Source organism: Acinonyx jubatus, chromosome E2 (assembly GCF_027475565.1).
Source record: "Acinonyx jubatus isolate Ajub_Pintada_27869175 chromosome E2, VMU_Ajub_asm_v1.0, whole genome shotgun sequence".
NCBI classification, from domain to species: Eukaryota; Metazoa; Chordata; class Mammalia; order Carnivora; family Felidae; genus Acinonyx; species Acinonyx jubatus.
In genome coordinates, this window is record NC_069396.1 from 35,728,001 (window position 1) to 35,751,269 (window position 23,269).

Here is a 23,269-nt window from a genome sequence, read left to right on the forward strand (position 1 = left end):
CAGTCCCTCATTTACACTGACTACATATCAAATAGACGTATGGGCTTAGTGGCTTCTTCAAAGTTCAACACAGTAATACAGAGCATGTCTACCATCACAGAAAGTTCACTGGACACTACTGTGCTAAAGGGCTAATATATTTTTGCACACCCTCAAGAGCCCTGCAAATACCCCATAAACAAATGCATAGCCTTCCTTATGACTGAAGTCAAGAAAATGAAAGCAAGGCCCTACCATTAGATAGTTAGGAATGAGAGGATGAGGATGAAGGTAGAGATGTATACCTTCTATCTATAAAATGACCAAGACATCCAGTATTAACAGAAGAAGATGAGAAGGCTATCCATTCTCAGTATCTAAAACTGCTGGCAACAGTCTTAGGCTACACAAATAGAAATCAATGCGGTCTTTTACACTACCATGATTATTATCTCAAAGTGATGAACATTACTCTGGGCTCTCAGAAAAAAATATGCTTGAATTAAAATAAAATACATTTTGCCTATTGATAAAGATCTAAAAGAATAAGGTTTTTATCAATTTAAGAAAGTTATTACGACAGGGCACCGGGGTGGGTAAGTCATTTAAGTGTCCAACCCTTGATTTCAGTTCAGGTCATGGTCTTAACAGTTCATGAGATTCAGCCCTGTGAAGGGCTCTGCGCTGACAGCTTGGAGACTGTTTGGGATTCTCTCTCTCTCCGTCTGTCTCTACCCATCCTATGCTTGTATGAGCTCTCTCTCTCTCTCTCAAAATAAGTAAATAAACATTAAAAAAAAAAAGTTACTGCTACAGTTGATAACATAGTGTTTGTCATTTGTCTTCAAGATACACAAGTACCCAGTATGAGAATTTATATTCAATCACTGTGCCAGGGGAAAAAAAGAAGACCCAGACTATAGAAGCTTTGAAAATCAATGAGGCATTATTATATCTGAATTGTAGGGAACAACTATTCTTGAAATCAGTAAAAAAACAAAACAAGAACAAAAACAAAAACAAACAAACAAAAAAACCAAGGCACATTAATCAGTATTTTATATGTTGGGCACCTGGAAAGGAAAATAAAAATAAAGAATAATTAAGGCAAAATTTTCTAAACCAAAAAAATCTAAAATAATGTTTTCTCAACTTGTATTTTTAGATTTTTCCTGGAAACTTAAATAATTGTGAATAAACAGCTTATCATTTATGAAAAGGTGAGTACTTTGTCATCCATTCTTAATTTATAGACCTAACACAGAATTTAGGTGGGAATATCATCTCATAAGGGAATCCCGGAAGAATAAATTTTATAAAATTTTAATAACTTTTAATAAACTAGAAACTACTCAGTAACATTTTAGACAAATTTTTTATATAGATAGCTAGGGACAGAAACATTCATAGCCCATTATAAAGGAAATCTTTGCCTTCCAAACTACTCAAAGCAAATTGAATTTATTTTGAAAAATTCTCAATACTTCTCCCAGGGTTGGGGGTGGGGGTGGGGATGGTATTAGAAAATAGAGTAAATGAGAGAATATGAACATTTAAAGGTAAAAAATAATTCCTAATATGACTAAGTAGGCATTAAGATAAGTGGAAAGATAATAATAGAAATCAGATTGCTCTACATTCTGCAAATCAAGGACAACTCTATTCATTCAAATGCATAATGAATTAAAATCTTTTCAGTAATATTTTTAGAAAATGTGTCAGGAAGCATGTCATGATTTTACTTCAGAAGACAAAGAAAATAAACCTTAAAGTCAAATAAAAAATTATTGCTATAAATACACTTCACATTAGTTTTACAAAAAAGGCAAAAAATATATATTTCACATTTTAAAATATGCAAACATATTTTAAATATTCTACTACATATTTCTACAGCTGCAGAATCATGAAGAAAATGGTGGGCATCAATGAGGTGAAGGTTTGGTAGCAGGCAGTGAGCCGGGCATGTGTGGTTAAATCTCTGAGTCAGTCCTTCACAGTCACATGTGAATTATGAAAATATCCTTCATTCCTACTCTAGAAGGTTATGGGGATCAGAAAAGATTACAACAATAAAAATGCTTTAAAATATGTAAAACCCCGTATTTTGTGGTATGCATACATACCTAATCCTAATATGATCTACACCTTCTTACAACTCACATTTACTTTGTCTAACATTATAACTACATAAAGGAAAGAAATGTTAATTCTTTATAATTTAAGAAATTCAAGGCAGTTTAAGCTGTATTCAAAAGAACACATAATTGTGAAGATTGGTTAGTAAGGTTGAGTAATATTCAGAAAGGGATATTAACAACTGGTTAAGCCACAAAGACCCTTTTTTATCATCATTTCCTTCCTTTTGATAAACATTACTTATTTAAGTCTGTCAGCTTGCTTAATAAACATATGAAATTCACTGGTCTCACAATGTTTCCTTGAGAAAAAAGTTAATTCACAGACATTAGGCATTCATGAGATGATAAATGTGAAATAAACAGTAAACTTCCCACACTTAGGAAAAAAAAAATTAATCACAATTACTTCAATATATATGACATACTAGTTTAAGTATGACAATATGATTTATTTCAAGCACTGAAAAACCTTTATAATAATGATTTGCAAAGTCAAATCTCAGTAGACAATTACAGGTTTGTTACATATCTCTATTATGAGCTGGTGAATAAATTTACTTTTTCTGCCAACTAACATTTTCTTGTTGCCACATTCTGAGAGAGTATAATTTTTTTTGTTTTGACTTCAGATACAGATCTTAAAAAAATATACAATCACAAAAACTTAATGTAATATTTACATAAAAACATAAAATATTAAGTGATAAAAACATAAAACATTCATAATTGCTAATGTACATCTTTGCTACTGAATCATCAAACCTGGGGATGATCTTGGAGACTCATATACTCACTGATGTATATGGACCCAGGGACACAGATATGTAGGTAAGTAGGAGAATTATCATCTTATATTTGCATAGAATCTTAGACTTTTTATTATGTATATTATTTTAATAATTACTATAATTACTGATTTTTATGTATATTATTTTACTTTCCACAATATCCCTGTAAAATCTGCTATTTTCTCAGCCAAAAATTCCTGTCCTCTTTACATGTAAATGATGAAGTATTTTTAAAGTTCAATTAAGCCAGGGCAAGCACATGTGCAAAAGGATTTGGATAAGAATTTCCTTAAGTAATATATTGGTTACAATTATGGATATTGTAACGTTCCTGAGAAACTGAGTCTTTACCAAGCAAACACCAGATCCAGCATACAAACAAATTAAAGCCTAAATAAGAATTCTCAGTCACCTCTTGCTTACGGTGTTTCTTTAATTTCAGTATTTCAAACCCTGGGCTGGGAAGGCAGGGCTGTTTTAAGCTATCTAGACTGCTCTAGGATGTGACTTTACCTTTTGAAAGTACATTCTTCTTTAGAAGATGCTATTGCTATACTGGTTAAATTAATCCTTCAGAACGATGTGAGAATTCCAGTCCACACTACAGTGTTTTACCTTATCGGCCTGACGCATATAGCAGTAGAGAATTCCTCTCATACATTTTATAGCCGAGTGCTCCAGCTCATGGGTCCTTCCCTTGTCATCATCAATGCGCCTGGGTAAGAGAGATAACTCATGAAACAAATTGGAAATGCATTTGAAAAGGAAGCAGAGCTTCCAGTAATTAAGTATTTAACTATCTAATCCTATGTTCTGGCCACATCTACTAATTCTGTAACAGTGAAACTCCATTTTCCCAGCAGATGTAGAAATGCTGCAATAAAAAAAAAAAAAAAGTCCTATGAGGAAACTTGTGTTGATTTCTCCTTCTTTTAAGGAAGTTACCCAATTGCTTCAAAATAGCATACAATATTTCTACACTGACTCGGCTAAAACTTTAAAGGATATTCTAAATTGGAAAAACCAACCAAAAGATTTTTTTTTAATATGCTGTTACAGAGTAGAGGCGATTTTTAACACCAATCCCTTTAGGTTATGCAATGGTTGGATTCAAGGCAACACAGATTAATGTAGGCACATGCGTTCTTTGGTCTACCATGTGTTTAATAATGTCAAGGTGCGCACTTTAGTCAAAGATTCCTTTAAAAAAACACACATCCAGTATGACACATGATGTATTTGGGCAGTTTTATACTCTTGGGTCTTAGTTTAAAATCAATCGACCATTGTTTATATCTCTTGCTTTTAAAAAGAAAAAAATCAGTTAAAATGTAACTATTTAGCAAGGTGAAGATATTCTTCTAACTTTAGGTTCCTTTTTTACCATGGATCAAAAGGTAGATGACACTTAACCATGACTGAAAAATGAAAGTAACTTATTCATTGTTTCATTGAATCTTAACTAAAATATCTGGCACTCATCCTCCCTTGATAAAAAGTATCACCCATCTCCTTAAAAAGTAGACTACAATTTCTTCCTATTCTAACTGCGAATCACATATACCACTATGAGAAACGATAATGATCATTTTAACATAGCACTGTCAATGTCAGACAAAAGTAAGTTGCTATTAGAATATCATTCCTTCCTCAAATGCAGGTACTGTAGTAAAACTACCATGACTTTGCTCTATGATCTATTTTTCTGTCTAATGTCCAACACAAGTGTTTTAATAGAGGCAAATTATAGCACAGGTAACAGTGGACCATACAAGAGAAAGAGCATACTTTGGGTAGAATAAACTCAATGAAATCTGTGTCCAATTTCAACCTCATCTAAAAATAAAACAAAATAAAATTCAAGTTTTTCTAAAATTGTCTTTTTTAAGTTTATTTATTTTGAGAGAGAGAGAGAGACCCAGGCAAAGAAAGAATCCCAAGGAGATTCCACCCTGACAGCCCCATTCAATGCAAGGCTCGAACTCACAAACTCTGAGATCACAACCTGAGCCAAAGTCAAGAGTCAGACACTTAACTGACAGAACCACCAGGCACCCCATTAAATTGTCTTTAAAATAATTTTCTGCCCCTAATTTTAATAAGCGTTTAACCAAAACTAAAATATTCCAGAATAAATCAGCCACTATGAAGAGTTCTTTTCTTTTAATGAAGTTCCCCTTTTTCTCCTTCCTTCACCAAATAAAATAGAAACCAGAAGAATATTTCACTTCTGACTGAGAAAGTAAAACAAACAAACAAAAAAACAGGTGCATTTGAGTAAAAACATTTAGGCTGCCAGGATGTATTTATTACCTTTTCACAGATTTAAGGTGAATATGATGACCTGAAATAATTTCTTTATTTTCTACCAGGATCTAGCAATATTCCACTCTCCTTAATAAGCTCTGTGGAGGTAACCTCAAGTTTTAATATGATCTGATGAATACTTTTAATTCTAAAAAATGAATAAATGGAAGAATAATAATCCGTGAATTTACTTATCACACACTTCAAAAACATGTCCTAAAAATAAGGACATTTGCCTTCATAACCATAATATCACCACACCCAAGGAATTTAATATTGTTACTAAATTATCTAATATATATGCTATATCAAATTTACCCAAATATACCCAAGATATACCTTTTAGGATTTATTTCTAATGTGGGATACAATAAAAGATTGCATTTGAGTGCCATGTTTATTTTGTTGACTAATTTAACATTTTATTGCCTTTTTTTTTTTTAAATGAAGTATGATTAACATACAGTGTTATATTAGTTTCAGGTGTATAATATAATGAGTCAACAATATGGTACTCAATATTCCTGAAGATAAGTGTATTCTTGATCCCTTTATCTATTTCGCCTATCCCCCCCATCCACCTACCTACTCTCTGGCAACTTCCAGTTTGTTACCTGCATTTAAGACTATGGTTTTGGGGCGCCTGGGTGGTGCAGTCGGTTAAGCGTCCGACTCCAGCCAGGTCACGATCTCACGGTCCGTGAGGTGGAGCCCCGCGTCAGGCTCTGGGCTGATAGCTCGGAGCCTGGAGCCTGTTTCCGATTCTGTGTCTCCCTCTCTTTCTGCCCCTCCCCCATTCATGCACTGTCTCTCTCTGTCCCAAAAATAAATAAAAAACGTTGAAAAAAATTAAAAAAAAAAACAAGAGTATGGTTTTTTGTTTGCCTCTTTTTTGTTTGTTCATTTATTTATTTGGTTTCTTAAATTCCACATATGAATAAATAAACCCACACTTATATGGTTGATTAATATACAACAAAGGAAGTAATAATGTGTAATTGGGAAAAGGCAGTCTCTTCAATAAATGGTGCCAGGAAAACTAAAGGGTTACATGCAAAAGAATAAAACTGGACCAGTTCCTTACACTGCACACAAAAATAAACTCCAAATGAATTACTGTCAGACACAAAACCATAAAACTTTTTTAATTAATTAATTAATTTTTAAAATATGAAATTTATTGTCAAATTGGTTTCCATACAACACACAGTACTCATTCCAACTCGTGCCCCCCTCAATACCCATCACCGACACTCCCATCCCTCCCAACCCCCATCAACCCTGTTTGTTCTCAGTTTTTAAGACTCTTATATTTTGGCTCCCTCCCACTATAACTCCTTTTTTCCCCCCACCCCATGGTCTTCTGTTAAGTTTCTCAGGATCCACATAAGAGTGAAAACATATGGTATCTGTATTTCCCTGTATAACTTACTTCACTTAGCATAACACTCTCCAGTTCCATCCACGATGCTAAAAAAGGACAGATTTCATTCTTTCTCATTGCCACGTAGTATTCCATTATGTATATAAACCACAATTTCTTTATGCATTCATCAATTGATGGACATTTAGCCTCTTTGCATTAATTAGGCTATTGTTGAAAGTGCTGCTATAAACATTGGCGAACAAGTGCCCCTATACATCAGCACTCCTGTATCCCGTGGGTAAATTCCTAGCAGTGCTATTGCTGGGTCACAGGGGTAGATCTATTTTTACTGTTTTGAGGAACATCCACACTGTTTTGAGAGCGACTGCACCGGTTTGCATTCCCACCAACAGTGCAAGAGGGTTCCCATTTCTCTACATCCTCGCCACCATCTATAGTCTCCTGATTTGTTCATTTTGGCCATTCTGACTGGTGTGCAGTGATAACTGAGTGTGGTTTTGACTTGTATTTCCCTGATGAGGAGTGACACTGAGCATGATTTCATATGCCTGTTGGCCATCTGGATGTCCTCTTTAGACAAGTGTCTACTCATGTCTTCTGCCCATTTCTTCACTGGATTATTTGTCTTTTGGGTGTGCAGTTTGGTAAGCTCTTTATAGATTTTGGATACTAGCCCTTTGTCTGATATGTCATTTGCAAATATCTTTTCCCATTCTGTTGCTTGGCTTTTAGTTCTGTTGATTGTTTCCTTGGCAGTGCACAAGCTTGTCATCTTCATGAGGTCCCAACAATTCATTTTTCCTTTTAATTCCCTTGCCTTTGGGGACATATCATGTAAGAAATTACTGCGGATGAGGTCAGAGAGGTTTTCTCCTATTTCTCCTCTAGGGTTTTGATGGGTCCCTGTCTCACATTCAGGTCCTTTACCCATTTTGAGTTTATTTTTGTGAATGGTGTGAGAAGGTGGTCTAGATTCATCCTTCTGCATCTTGCTGTCCGATTCTCCCAACACCATTTGTTAAAGAGACTGTCTTTTTTCCATCGGATATCTTTCCTGCTTTGTCAAAGATTAGTTGGCCATACTTTCATGGGTCTAATTCTGGGGTTTCTATTCTATTCCATTGGTCTATGTGTCTGTTTTTGTGCCACTACCATGCTGTCTTGATGATAACGGCTTTGTAGTAGAGGCTAAAGTCTGGGATTGTGATGCCTCCCGCTTTGGTCTTCTTCTTCAAAATTACTTTGGCTGTTCGGGGCCTTTTGTGGTTCCATATGAATTTTAGGATTGCTTGTTCTAGTTTCGAGAAGAATGCTGGTGCAATTTTGATTGGGATTGCACTGAATGTGTAGATAACTTTGGGTAGTATTGACATTTTAACAATATTTATTCTTCCAATTATTGAGCACGGAATGGTTTCCATTTCTTTATGTCTTCTTCAATTTTCCTCATAACCATTCTATAGTTTTCAGCATACACATCTTTTACTTCTTTGGTTAGGTTTATTCCTAGGTATTTTATGCTTCTTGGTGCAATTGTGAATGGAATCAGTTTCTTTGTCTTTCTGTTGCTTCATTATTAGTGTTAAAAATGCAACTGATGAAGACATCCTGGGAAGATGGCAGCATAGGAGGATGCTAGGCTCACCATGCGTCCTGCTGATCACTTAGATTCCACCTACAGCTGCCTAAATAACCCAGAAAACCGCCAGAAGACTAGCAGAATGGAGTCTCCGGAACCGAGCACAGACGAGAGGCCCACGGAAGAGGGTAGGAAGGGCGGCGAGGCGGTGTGCACTCCACGGACTGGTGGGAGGGAGCCTGGGCGGAAGGGGCAGTCCGCCAGCCAAGCAGAGCCCCCGAGTATGGCTTGCAAAAGCGGAGGGGCTGGACGGAGTGTGTTCCGACAGCAAGCAGGACTTGACATCTGAAAGGTTATAAGCTAACAGCTCTACTCGGAGAGCGGGAGGGCTGGAGGACAATGGGAAGGAGAGTCGTTGAGCCCAAGAGGAAAGAACTCAGCTTGGCAGGGAACAAAGGTGCTCGCCAGCGCCATCTCCAATGCCCATTCCCCAGCCAAAATCCCAGAGGGAACCAGTTCCTGCCAGGGAACTTCCTTCCACCCCGCAAACACCCAATGCTGTGCTTCTGCGGATCCATCCCTCCCGCGTCTGACCCCTCCCAGTGCCACAGGGCCCCTCCCAAAGCGGATCTTCAATGGAAAAGCAGGCTGAGCCTGCCCCTCCCACCCCTGTGCACCTTGCCGATTCACCCCAGCTAATACACCAGATCCCCAGCACAAGCCTGGCAATGTGCAAGTAGCCTAGACAAGCTGCCACCCCACAGTGAATCCCTCCCCTAGGAGAGGGGAAGAGAAGGCACACACCAGACTGACTGTGGCCCCAGGAGTGGGCTCGGGGCAGACATCAGGTCTGACTCCGGCCTGCCCACCAATGCAAGTTACTCAAGACAGCACAGGGGAAGTGCCCCACAGTCCGGCAATGCTCCAGGGACTGTCCAAAATGAACGGAATAATTCCCCTCAGAAAAACGTCCAGGAAATAACGACAGCTAACGAACTGATCAAAAACGATTTAAACAATATCACAGAAAGTGAATTTAGTATAATAGCCATAAAACTAATCGCTGGGCTTGAAAACAGTATAGAGGACAGCAGAGAATCTCTTGCTACAGAGATCAAGGGACTAAGGAACGGCCAGGAGAAGCTAAAAAATGCTACCCATGAGCTGCAAAATAAAATGGAGACAACTACGGCTCGGATTGAAGAGGCAGAAGAGAGAACAGGAGAACTAGAAGATAAAATTATGGAAAAAGAAGAAGCTGAGAAAAAGAGAGAGAAAAAAATCCAGGAGTTTGAGGGGAAAATTAGAGAACTAAGTGATGCACTAAAGAGAAATAATATACGCATAATTGGTATTCCAGAGGAGGAAGAGAGAAGGAAAGGTGCTGAAGGTGTACTTGAAGAAATAATAGCTGAGAACTTCCTGGATCTGGGGAAGGAAAAACGCATTGAAATCCAAGAGGCACAGAGAACTCCCTTCAGACGGAACTTGAATCGATCTTCTGCATGACATATCATAGTCAAACTGGCAAAATACAAGGATAAAGAGAAAATTCTGAAAGCAGCTAGAGATAAACGTGCTGTAACATATAAAGGGAGACCTATAAGACTCGTGACTGATCTCTCTACTGAAACTTGGCAGGCCAGAAAGAATGGCAGGAGATCTTCCATGTGATGAACAGAAAAAACATGCAGCCGAGAATCTTTTATCGAGCAAGTCTGTCATTTAGAATAGAAGGAGAGATAAAGGTCTTCCCAAACAAACAAAAACTGAAGGAATTTGTCACCACTAAACCAGCCCTACAAGAGATCCTAAGGGGGATCCTGTGAGACAAAGTACCAGAGACATGGCTACAAGCATGAAACCTACGGACATCACAATGACTCTAAAACCACATCTTTCTATACCACTGAACGTAAATGGACTAAATGCGCCAACCAAAAGACATAGGGTATCAGAATGGATAAAGAAACAAGACCATCTATTTGCTGTCTACAAGAGACTCGTTTTGGACCTCAGGACACCTTCAGAGTGAGAGTGAGGGGATGGAGAACTATTTACCATGCCACTGGAAGTCTAAAGAAAGCTGGAGTAGCCATACTTATATGAGACAAACTAGACTTTAAAGGCTGTAAAAAGAGATGAAGAAGGGCATTATATAATAATCACAGGGTCTATCCATCAGGAAGAGCTAACAATTATAAATGTCTATGGGCCGAATACAGGTGCCCCCAAATATATAAAACAATCACAAACATAAGCAACCTTATTGATAAGAATGTGGTAATTGCAGGGGACTTTAACACTCCACTTACAGAAATGGATAGATCATCTAGACACACGGTCAATAAAGAAACAAGGGCCCTGAATGATACATTGGATCAGATGGACTTCACAGACATATTTAGAACTCTGTATCCCAAAGCAACAGAATATACTTTCTTCTCCAGTGCACATGGAACATTCTCCAAGATAGATCACATACTGGGTCACAAAACAGACCTTCATAAGTATACAAGAATTGAGATCGTACCATGCATACTTTCAGACCACAATGCTGTGAAGCTTGAAATCAACCAGTGGAAAAACTCTGGAAAACCTCCAAAAGTATGGAGGTTAAAGAACACCCTACTAAAGAATGAATGGGTCAAACAGGCAATTAGAGAAGAAATTGAAAAATACATGGAAACAAATGAAAATGAAAATTCAACAATCCAAACGCTTTGGGATGCAACAAAGGCAGTCCTGACAGGAAAATACATTGCAATCCAGGCCTATCTCAAGAAACAAGAAAAATCCCAAATACAAAATCTAACAGCACACCTAAAGGAAATAGAAACAGAACATCAAAGGCAGCCTAAACCCAGCAGAAGAAGAGAAATAATAAAGATCAGAACAGAAATAAACAACACAGAATCTAAAAAAACTGTAGAGCAGATCAATGAAACCAAGAGTTGGTTTTTTGAAAAAATAAACAAAATTGACAAACCTCTAGCCAGGCTTCTCAAAAAGAAAAGGGAGATGACCCAAATAGATAAAATCATGAATGAAAATGGAATTATTACAATCAATCCCTCAGAGATACAAGCAATTATCAGGGAATACTATGAAAAATTATATGCCAACAAATTGGACAACCTGGAAGAAATGGACAAATTCCTAAACACCCACAAGCTTCCAAAACTCAATCAGGAGGAAATAGAAAGCTTGAACAGACCCATAACCAGTGAAGAAATTGAATCAGTCATCAAAAATCTCCTAACAAATACGAGTCCAGGACCAGACGACTTCACAAGGGAATTCTACCAGACATTTAAAGCAGAGATAATACCTACTCTTCTCAAGCTGTTCCAAAAAATCAAAAGGGAAGGGAAACTTCCCGACTCATTCTATGAAGCCAGTATTACTTTGATTCCTAAACCAGACAGAGACCCAGTAAAAAAAGCGAACTACAGGCCAATATCCCTGATGAATATGGATGCAAAAATTCTCAATAAGATACTAGCAAATCGAATGCAACAGCATATAAAAAGAATTATTCACCATGATCAAGTGGGATTCATTCCTGGGATGCAGGGCTGGTTCAACATTCGCAAATCAACGTGATACATCACATTAATAAAGAAAAGATAAGAACCGTATGATCCTGTCCATCGATGCAGAAAACGCCTTTGTCAAAATTCAGCACCCTTTCTTAATAAAAAGCCTTGAGAAAGTCGGGATAGAAGGAACATACTTAAACATCATAAAAGCCATTTATGAAAAGCCCACAGCTAACATCATCCGCAATGGGGAAAAACTGAGAGCTTTTTCCCTGAGATCAGGAACATGACAGGATGTCCACTCTCACCTCCGTTGTTTAACATAGTGTTGGAAGTTCTAGCATCAGCAATCAGACAACAAAAGGAAATCAAAGGCATCAAAATTGGCAAAGATGAAGTTGAGCTTTCACTTTTTGCAGATGATATATTATACATGGAAAATCCGAGAGACTCCACCAAAAGCCTGCTAGAACTGATACATGAATTTAGCAAAGTTGAAGGACACAAAATCAATGTACAGAAATCAGTTGCATTCTTATACACTAACAATGAAGCAACACAAAGACAAATAAAGAAACTGATGCCATTCACAATTGAACCAAGAAGCATAAAATACCTAGGGATAAATCTAACCAAAGATGTAAAAGATCTGTATGCTGAAAACTATGGAATGGTTTAGAAGGAAATTTTAGAAGACATAAAGAAATGGAAACCATTCTGTGCTCAATAATTGGAGAATAAATATTGTCAAAATGTCAATACTACCCAAAGCTATCTACACATTCAATGCAATCCCAATCAAAATTGCACCAGCATTCTTCTCGAAACTAGAACAAGCAATCCTAAAATCCATATGGAACCACAAAAGGCCCCGAATAGCCAAAGTAATTTTGAAGAAGAAGACCAAAGCGGGAGGCATCACAATCCCAGACTTTAGCCTCTACTACAAAGCTGTCATCATCAAGACAGCATGGTATTGGCACAAAAACAGACACATAGACCAATGGAATAGAATAGAAACCCCAGAACTAGACCCACAAACGTATGGCCAACTAATCTTTGACAAAGCAGGAAAGACTATCCAATGGAAAAAAGACAGTCTCTTTAACAAATGGTGCTGGGAGAACTGGACAGCAACATGCAGAAGGTTGAAACTAGACCACTTTCTCACACCATTCACAAAAATAAACTCAAAATGGATAAAGGACCTGAAGGTGAGACAGGAAACCATCAAAACCCTAGAGGAGAAAGCAGGAAAAGACATCTCTGACCTCAGCCGTAGCAATTTCTTACATGACATATCCCCAAAGGCAAGGGAATTAAAAGCAAAAATGAACTCCTGGGACCTCATGAAGATAAAAAGCTTCTGCACAGCAAAGGAAACCACCAACAAAACTAAAAGGCAACCAACGGAATGGGAAAAGATATTTGCAAATGACATATCAGACAAAGGGCTAGTATCCAAAATCTATAAAGAGCTCCACACCCGAAAAACAAATAATCCAGTGAAGAAATGGGCAGAAAACATGAATAGACACTTCTCTGAAGAAGACATCCGGATGGCCAACAGGCACATGATAAGATGCTCAACGTCACTCATCATCAGGGAAATACAAATCAAAACCACACTCAGATATCACCTCACGCCAGTCAGAGTGGCCAAAATCAACAAATCAGGAGACTAAAGATGCTGGAGATGATGTGGAGAAACGGGAACCCTCTTGCACTGTTGGTGGGAATGCAAACTGGTGCAGCCACTCTGGAAAACAGTGTGGAGGTTCCTCAGAAAATTAAAAATAGACCTACCCTATGACCCAGCAATAGCACTGCTAGGAAGTTACCCAAGGGATACAGGAGTACCAATGCATAGGGGCACTTGTACCCCAATGTTTATAGCAGCACTCTCAACAATAGCCAAATGATGGAAAGAGCCTAAATGTCCATCCACTGATGAATGGATAAAGAAATTGTGGTTTATATACACAATGGAATACTACATGGCAATGAGAAGGAATGAAATATGGCCCTTTGTAGCAACGTGGATGGAACTGGAGAGTGTGATGCTAAGTGAAATAAGCCATACAGAGAAAGACAGATACCATATGGTTTCACTCTTATGTGGATCCTGAGAAACTTAACAGAAACCCATGGGGGAGGGGAAGGAAAGAAAAATAAAGAGGTTAGAGTGGAAGAGAGCCAAAGCATAAGAGACTCTTAAAAACGGAGAACAAACTCTGGGTTGATGGGGGGTGGGAGGGAGGGGAGGGTGGGTGATGGGTATTGAGGAGGGCACCTTTTGGGATGAGCACTGGGTGTTGTATGGAAACCAATTTGACAATAAACTTCATATATTGAAAAAAAAATGCAACTGATTTCTGTACAAAGATTTTGTATCCTGAGACATTGCTGAATTCATGTTATCAGTTCTAGCAGACTATTGGTGGAGACTATCGTGTTTTCCATTAATAATATCATGTCATCTGCAAAAAGTGAAATCTTGACATCATCATTGCCAATTTTGATGCCTTTGATTTCCTATTGTTGTCTGATTGCTGATGCTAGAACTTCCAACACTATGTTAAACAACAACGATGAGAGTGTACATCCCTGTCCTGTTACTGACCTCAGGGGAAAAACTCTCAGTTTTTCCCCATTGAGGATGATATTAGCTGTGGGCTTTTCATAAATGGCTTTTATGATGTTTAAGTATGTTCCTTCTATCCCGACTTTCTCAAGGCTTTTTATTAAGAAAGGGTGCTGAATTTTGACAAAGGCGTTTTCTGCATCGATGGACAGGATCATACGGTTCTTATCTTTTCTTTATTAATGTGATGTATCACGTTGATTTGCGAATGTTGAACCAGCCCTGCATCCCAGGAATGAATCCCACTTGATCATGGTGAATAATTCTTTTTATATGCTGTTGCATTCGATTTGCTAGTATCTTATTGAGAATTTTTGCATCCATATTCATCAGGGATATTGGCCTGTAGTTCGCTTTTTTTTACTGGGTCTCTGTCTGGTTTAGGAATCAAAGTAATACTGGCTTCATAGAATGAGTCGGGAAGTTTCCCTTCCCTTTTGATTTTTTGGAACAGCTTGAGAAGAGTAGGTATTATCTCTGCTTTAAATGTCTGGTAGAATTCCCTTGTGAAGTCGTCTGGTCCTGGACTCGTATTTGTTAGGAGATTTTTGATAACTGATTCAAGTTCTTCGGTGGTTATGGGTCTGTTCAAGCTTTCTATTTCCTCCTGATTGAGTTTTGGAAGCTTGTGGGTGTTTAGGAATTTGTCCATTTCTTCCAGGTTGTCCAGTTTGTTGGCATATAATTTTTCATAGTATTCCCTGATTATTGCTTGTATTTCTGAGGGATTGGTTGTAATAATTCCATTATCATTCATGATTTTATCTATTTGAGTCATCTCCCTTTTCTTTTTGAGAAGCCTGGCTAGAGGTTTGTCAATTTTGTTTATTTTTTCAAAAAACCAACTCTTCGTTTCATTGATCTGCTCTACCGTTTTTTTTTAGATTCTGTGTTTATTTCTGTTCTGATCTTTATTATTTCTCTTCTTCTGCTGGGTTTGGGGTGTCCTTACTGTTCTGCTTCTATTTCCTTTAGGTGTGCTGTTAGAGTTTGTATTTGGGATTTTTCTTGTTTCTTGAGATAGTCCTGGACTGCAATTATTTTCCTCAGGACTGACTTCGCTGCATCCCAAAGCGTTTGGATTGTTGTATTTTCATTTTCATTTGTTTCCATACATTTTTTAATTTCTTTTCTAATTGCCTGGTTGACCTATTCATTATTTAGTAGGGTGTTCTTTAACCTCCATGCTTTTGGAGGTTTTCCAGACTTTTTCCTGTGGTTGATTTCAAGCCTCACAGCATTGTGGTCTGAAAGTATGCAAGGTATGATTTCAATTCTTGTATACTTATCAAGGGCTGTTTTGTGACCCAGTATGTGATCTATCTTGGAGAATGTTCCATGTGCACTGGAGAAGAAAGTATATTCTGTTGCTTTGGGATACAGAGTTCTAAATATATCTGTGAAGTCCTCTGATCCAATGTATCATTCAGGGCCCTCGTTTCTTTATTGACCGTGTGTCTAGATGATCTATCCATTTCTGTAAGTGGAGTGTTAAAAGCCCCTGCAATTCCCACATTCTTATCAATAAGGTTGCTTACGTTTGTGAGTAATTGTTTTATTATTTTTTTTTAATTTTTTTTTTTAACGTTTATTTTTTTTTGGGACAGAGAGAGACAGAGCATGAACAGGCGAGGGGCAGAGAGAGAGGGAGACACAGAATCGGAAACAGGCTCCAGGCTCTGAGCCATCAGCCCAGAGCCCGACGCGGGGCTCCAACTCACGGACCGCGAGATCGTGACCTGGCTGAAGTCGGACGCTTAACCGACTGCGCCACCCAGGCGCCCCTTGAGTAATTGTTTTATATATTTGGGGGCTCCCGTATTTGGCGCATAGACACTTATAGTTGTTAGCTCTTCCTGATGGATAGACCCTGTAATTATTATATAATACCCTTCTTCATCTCTTGTTACAGCGTTTAATTTAACGTCAGTTTGTCTGATATAAGTATGTCTACTCCAGCTTTCTTTTGACTTCCAGTAGCATGATAGATAGTTCGCCATCCCCTCACTTTCAATCTGAAGGTGTCCTCAAGTCTAAAAGGATTCTCTTTTTGTGGACAGCAAATAGATGGGTCTTGTTTTTTTGGCCATTCTGATACCGTATGTCTTTTGGTTGGAACATTTAGTCCATTTACATACAGTGTTATAGAATGATATGGTTTAGAGTCATTGTGATGTCTGTAGGTTTCATGCTTGTAGTGATGTCTCTGGTCCTTTGTGGTCCTTGCAACATTTTACTCACAGAATCCCCCTTAATATCTCTTGTAGGGCTTGTTTAGTGGTGATGAATTCCTTCATTTTTTTTTTTTTTTTTGAGAAGACCTTTAACTCTCCTTCTATTCTGAATGGCAGACTTGCTGGATAAAGGATTCTTGGCTGCATATTATTTCTGTTCATCACATTGAAGATTTCCTGCCATTCCTTTCTGACCTGCCAAGTTTCATTACATAGATCCGTCACTAGTCTTATCAGTCTCCCTTTATATGTTAGAGGGTGCTTATCCCTAGCTGCTTTCAGAATTTTCTTTTATCCTGGTAGTCTGCCAGTTTTGTTATGATATGTCACGCAGAAGATCAATTCAAGTTACGTCTGAAGAGAGTTCTCTGTGTCTCTTGGATTTTAATGCCTGTTTCCTTCCCCAGATCATGGAATTTCTCAACTATGATTTTTCGAAGTACCCCTTCAGCACCTTTTTCTCTCTCTTCCTCTTCTGGAATCCGAATTATATGGATATTGTTGTGCTTGATTGCATCACTTAGTTCTCTAATTCCCCCCTCATACTCCTGGATTTTTTTATCTCTTTTTCTCAGCTTCCTCTTTCCATAATTTTATCTTCTAGTTCACCTATTCTCTCCTTTGCCTCTTCAATCCAAGCTGCAGTCTCCTCCATTTTATTTTGCACCTTGTTTATAGCATTTTTTAGCTCCTCCTGACAGTTTCTTAGTCTCCTGATCTATGTAGCAATAGATTCTCTGCTCTCCTCTATACTTTTTCAAGCTCAGTGATTAATTTTATGATTATTATTCTATATTCATGGTCCGTTATATTGCTTAAATCGTTTTTGATCAGTTCGTTAGCTGTTGCTACTTCCTGGAGTTTCTTTTCAGGAGAATTCCTCGTTTCATCATTTTGGATAGTCCCTGGAGGGGTGCAGAACTGTGGGGCATGTCCACTGTGCTGTCTGGAATAACTTGTGTTGGTTGGCAATCAGACCTGATGTCTGTCCCCAGCCCACAGCTAGGGCCACAGTCAGACTGGTGTGTACCTTTTCTTCCCCTCTCCCAGGGGCAGGTCACACTGGAGTGGTGTGGCCCCTGTCTGGGCTACTTGCACACTCCCAGGCTTTGGTGCTGCTTTGATGGGATCTGGCATATTAGCCGGGGTGGATCCGCAAGGTGTACAGGGGCGGGAGGGGCAGGCTTAGCTTGTTTTTCCCTGGGTGGTCCCCTGTGGGCGGGGCCCTGCAGCACCAGGAGGCAGGCAGAACAGTCAGAGGGATGGATCCACAGAAGCACAGCATTGGGTGTTTGTTTGCACGGTGCAAACAAGTTCGGTGACAGGGACTGGTTCCCTTTGGGATTTCAGCTGGGGGATGGGAGAGGGAGATGGCATTGGCCAGACCCTTTCTTCCCCACTGAGGTGAACTCTGTCTTCCAGGGCTCAAATACTCTCCCTCCTGGTGTCCTCTTGCCCTCCTGCTCTCTGAGCCAAGCTGCTGACTTAACATGCCAGATGTTAAGTCCTGCTTGCTGTCAGAACTCACACATTCCGGCCCCTCCCCTTTTGCAAGTCAGACTGGGGCTCTGCCTTGCCAGGCGGGCTGCCCCTCCACCGCCCTGGCTCCTTCCCACCAGTCCGTGTAGCATGCACTGCCTCTCCGCCTTTCCTACACTCTTCCGTGGGCCTCTTGTCTATGCTTTGCTCCAGAGTCCGTTCTGCTAGTCTTCTGGCAGTTTTCTGGGTTATTTAGGCAGATGTGGGTGGAATCTAAGTGATCAGCAAGACGCGGTGAGCCCAGGGTCCTCATACACCGCCATCTTCTCCTATTCCATCTTGAAACCATAAAACTCTTAGAAAAAAACCATGGGCAACAAAGTTTTCAACAATGGCCATAAGAATATTTTTCTAAATATGTTTCCTCAGGCAAGGGAACCAAAAGGAAGATTAAACCATTGGGAATGCCAAAATGAAAAGCTTTTGCACAGCAAAGGAAACCAGCAATGAGGCATAAAGGCAACCTACTGAGTGGGACAATATATTTGCAAGTGATACGTTTGAGAGGGAGTTAATGTCCAACATATATAAAGAACTTAACACAATTCAACATACAAAAACCAAATAGTTCAATTAAAAAATGGGCAGAGGACTAGAATGGATATTTTTTAGAGAAGACCTACACACGGCCAAGAGACACATGAAAAGGTCAGTGTCAACAATCATCAGAGAGTGCAAATTAAAACACAATGAGATATCATTTACATCTCTCAGAATGGATAAAATCAAAATCACGAAATGACAAATGTTGGAGAGGATGTGGACACTTTGTGTGTCAGTGGAGGAAATGCAAATTGGTGCAGGTACTGTGAAAAACATTGTGGAGGTTCCTCAAAAATGTAAAAATAGAATTACCATATCATCCAGTAATTCTTCTACTTGGTATTTACCCAAAGAAAATGAAAAAACTTACTCAACAAGATATATGCACCCAACGTTTTTTGTAGCATTATTTACAATAGTAGTCTAGGTATAGAAAGAATCCAAGTGTCCAATCATTGATGAATGGTTAAAGAAGATGTAATATATGTACACACACATACACACACACACACACACACACACACACACACACTACTCAGCCAGAAAACGAATGAAATCTTGCTATTTACATTAACATGTAAATTTTCTATTTCTTCCTGCTTCAGTTTTGTTAGGTTTTATACATTTCTTCTAGGTAGCCCAATGTGTTGGGAAATAGTCTTTCATAATATTTTCTTATAATCCTTTGTATTTCTGTGGTATTGGTTGTTATTTCTTCATTGCTGATTTTGAGTCCTTTTTTTTTTTTTTTTTTGAGTCTGGCAAAAGGTCTACCTTTTTTGTTCATCTTTTCAAAGAACCACTTCCTGGTTTCATTAATTATTCTGCTTTGTTTTTAGTCTCTGTTTCATTTATTTCTACTCTAATCTTTATTATTTCCTTTCTTCTACTAGCTTTGTTCACTCTTCTTTTTCAAGCTCCATTCGTTGTAATATTAGGTTGTTTAGCTGAAATTTTTCTTAAGACAGACCTGCATTGCTTAAGATAGACTGTAATCACTCCTTTTCGAACAGGTTTTGCTTTATCCCCCAAATTTTGGACCATTCTGTTTTCATTTTCATTTGTCTGCATGTATTTTTTATTCTGTTTGTCCGTTGACCCATTTCTTATTTGTTAGAATGTTATTTAGTTTCCATGTATTTGTGCCCTTTCCAGATTTTTGTGATTACTTTCTATTTTCATATCGTTTTGGTCAGAAAAGATGCATAACATTATTTCAGTCTTTTTGAATTTATTGAGACTTCTTTGGTGACCTAACATGTGATATCTTTTGGAGACATTCCATGTGCACTTGAAAAGAATACGTATTCCACTGCTTTTGAATGGAATGTTCTGAATGTATCTGTTAGGCCCAATTGACCCAATGTGTCATTCAAGGCCACTGTTTCCTTGTTGATTTTCTGGCCAAATGATCTATCCATTGATATAAGCAGAGTGTTAAAGTCACCCACTATTATTGTATTCCTGTCAGTTTCTTCATTTATGTCCGTTAATAGTTGCTTTATGTATTTAGGTGGTAGCATGGTGGGTGCATAAATAGTTACAATTGTTATACCATCCTGTTGGACTGTTCCTTTTATCATTATGTAATGTCCTTTATCTCTTATTATAGTCTTTGTTTTAAAGTCTATTTTGTCTAATAAAAGTATTGCTACCCTATCTTTCTTTTAGCTTCCATTTGTATTATAAATGTTTCTCCATCTCTGTACATTCAAGTTTTCACTGAAAAATCAGCAGATAGCATTATGAGGTTTCCCTTATTTGTAACTGTTTTTTCTCTTGCTGCCTTTGAGATGTTTTGTTACTACTTTTTGACATTTTAATATTATGTTTCTTGGTGTGAACCTCCTTAGGTTAATTTCACTGCGGGCTCTCTGTGATCCCTGAATCTGGATATGTTTACTTCCCCAGATTTGGAAAGTTTTTGGTTCTATTTCTTTCTTTGATTTTATTTCTTCAAATACATTCTCTGTGACCTTCCTCCTGGGATCCCTATAATGTGAACGTTATTACATGTGATGGTGTTACTGAATTCCCTTAACCTATTCTCATTTTTTATTATATTTTTTTCTCTTATTATTCAGCCCAGTTGCTTTCCTTTACCCAGTCTTCCAGGTCGCTGATCCACTCTTCTGCCTCCTCTGATCTTCTATTGATTCCCTCTAGTGTATTTTTTATTTCAATTATGGACTTTTATATCTCTGACAGGTTCTTTTTTATATTTTATCTTCTTGAAGGTCTCACTGATATCCTCCACTCTTTTCTCAAATCCAGTGAGTATCTTTATGACCATTACTTTGAATTCTTAATTAGACATATTGCTTACTTCTATTTCAGTTAGATCTTTTGTTGTGGTTTTGTCTTGTTCTTTCATTTGGGATATATTTCTCTGTCTCATTTTGTCTAACAATCTATTGGTTTTCATGTACTAGAAAAGTCAGCTGCATCTCCTGATCTCGAAAGTCATGGCCTTATGAAGAGGTCCTGTAATGCTCTATAGCACAATGCTCTCTTTTTACCAGAACCAGGTACTTCAGGGGTATTTCCTATGTGGGTTGCATGTGCCCCACTGTTGTTAAGCCACATTTGCCTTCAGTTCTTTAGGCTGCAATGGCTCACTTTGCCTGTTGTGGTTTCAGCAGGTAGGGTTTTGCTACCTGTTAAGAAGCCAATCTGTGGATGCATCAGGCTTCTATTTGGGTAGTGTCACCAATCAGACCAGATGTCTGCCCTCAGCCCATCTGCTGGGGCTGGTTGCACTGACCTTAGGGGCAGTTTTCATTAGTGGTTGGGGCTAGCAGTCAAGCCAGATGGCTGTCCCCAGTCTGTCATCTGGAAATGCAGTCACACTGACCTGCAGGACACTATCCCTGCTTTGTCCCCTGAGAGGCTTTCATTTGTGGGCAGGACCATCAGTCAGCACAGATGCCTGCACCTCGTCTATCTGCCAGGACCGCAGTCACACTGATTGGCAAGGCACTGTCTCTGTGCTGCTAGCTATAAATTTCAGCTGCTGGGGCTGTGGACTTGCTAGTGTGGATGGTTATCTTCCCCACTGCTCAGGGTAGGAGTCACTGTAAAATGGTGCCAGTCCCAGCCAGGGTTGCTTGCAGGGCGTGTTGGGGCAGGAGGTGCTTTGGAGACATGCCTACCAAATGGGGCTGATCCCCAGGAGAATGCAGGGCAGGGTGCTTAGTACTAGCAGGATAAGTAGAAAGTGTTTGTGCTGGTTCTGCAAGTGTCCTGCTTTCTAGGCTACACAGGGGGAAAGAAATGGCACCTGACACCTCTTTTGTTCTCAGAAGTCTCCTAAAGATCCTCAAGATCCTTGTCCCTCCAGCACTTGTTCTTACAAGATTTATTTACTAATGTAAATAAATTTACATTACATTACATTAGTAAATAATGTAATTTACATTACATTGCATTAGTAAATAAATCTTTTTTATGAATACCCCACATGCTTTTCAAACTGTGTGACCACATTACTTCTTATGCTGGCTCTTTAAAGGCAGGTGTTCGGTTTCCTATCACCCTCCAGCTCTGCCAGAGCTAAATCTGCTAATTTTTAAAGGAAGAATTAAGCCTTGCTGATTGTAAAAACTCCAGAATTCAAGCCCCACTAGCTTTCAAAGTTTAATGTTATAGATAGCCATCTTCCCAGTGTGGGTCCCCTGTGCCTGGAGTGCCATGCGGAGCCTGATCCTCTCACTCCTCTGTGCTGGTGGTGTGCATCCCCTTTGTGGTTAGTCTCCCAGGGGATCTGGCTCCCAACCATGTCTCTGCCCTTCCTACTCTTTTCGATGTGGCCTCCTCTCTACAGTTAACTGTGTAAAGTCTGTTCTGTCAGTCTTTTGGTCATTTTCAGAGTTAGTTACACTAATGTGGCTGTTATCTTGGGTGTTTGTGGGACAAAGTTACCTCAGGATCCTTCTGCTCTACCATCTTCCTGAATCATTTCTTTAGTCTTTCTTACTCTAAGTTATATTCATAACTACTTTCTAAACTTCTCTGATAGCTACATTTTTTAAGAGTCCAGGCAAGATGACTTATAAGTAGCCACAATTTGGCTTTGTCTGATTGTTTATTCATAGGTAGATCTATTTAATCATTTTGGTAAGAAGTCAACATGGGCAATGTCCACTTAGCACTGTGTCACAGTGAAGCAACTCCTGTCCTTACTAGCCTGACCACTTAGTTAAGGTATTGCTGGCATTCTCTGTACTCATAGGACCAGTATTCGCTTGACATTCAAGGAAACTGTACTGTGCTCACATAGATTGTTAGGAAATGCTTGTAGTGACATTAGCAAACAAGTGTGCTAAAGGCCATTACTTCATATTATCTCAGTATTTGATTTTCTAAGTGCAACACATCAATAATTTTCAACAGAGGACTCATGTTCACGTGAAAGATACAATTTTCAAATCAGAAGTACATGCATATGTTTCGCCTTCAGAAAATTAATATTCAGAAACCGAATTTTAACAATAGTTAAAATGTTTATCTCTGATGGTGAGTCAGGACACACACACTGAATGTTTTCCATATATTACAAAATAAGAAGATATTTTGTATTGTAAAGG

General features: G+C 38.6%; 1 protein-coding gene across 7 annotated transcripts in view; it reads right to left on the reverse strand.

The window, feature by feature from the left end:
* Nucleotides 1-23,269, reverse strand: part of PHKB (phosphorylase kinase regulatory subunit beta) — a 259,693-nt gene that overhangs the window by 188,792 nt on the left and 47,632 nt on the right. For all 7 annotated transcript variants that reach the window (XM_027044493.2, XM_027044492.2, XM_027044494.2 and 4 more), the window contains one exon: nucleotides 3,524-3,623. In XM_027044493.2, the coding sequence (XP_026900294.1) occupies nucleotides 3,524-3,623 (100 nt within the window). The remainder of the gene's footprint in view (nucleotides 1-3,523; nucleotides 3,624-23,269) is intronic.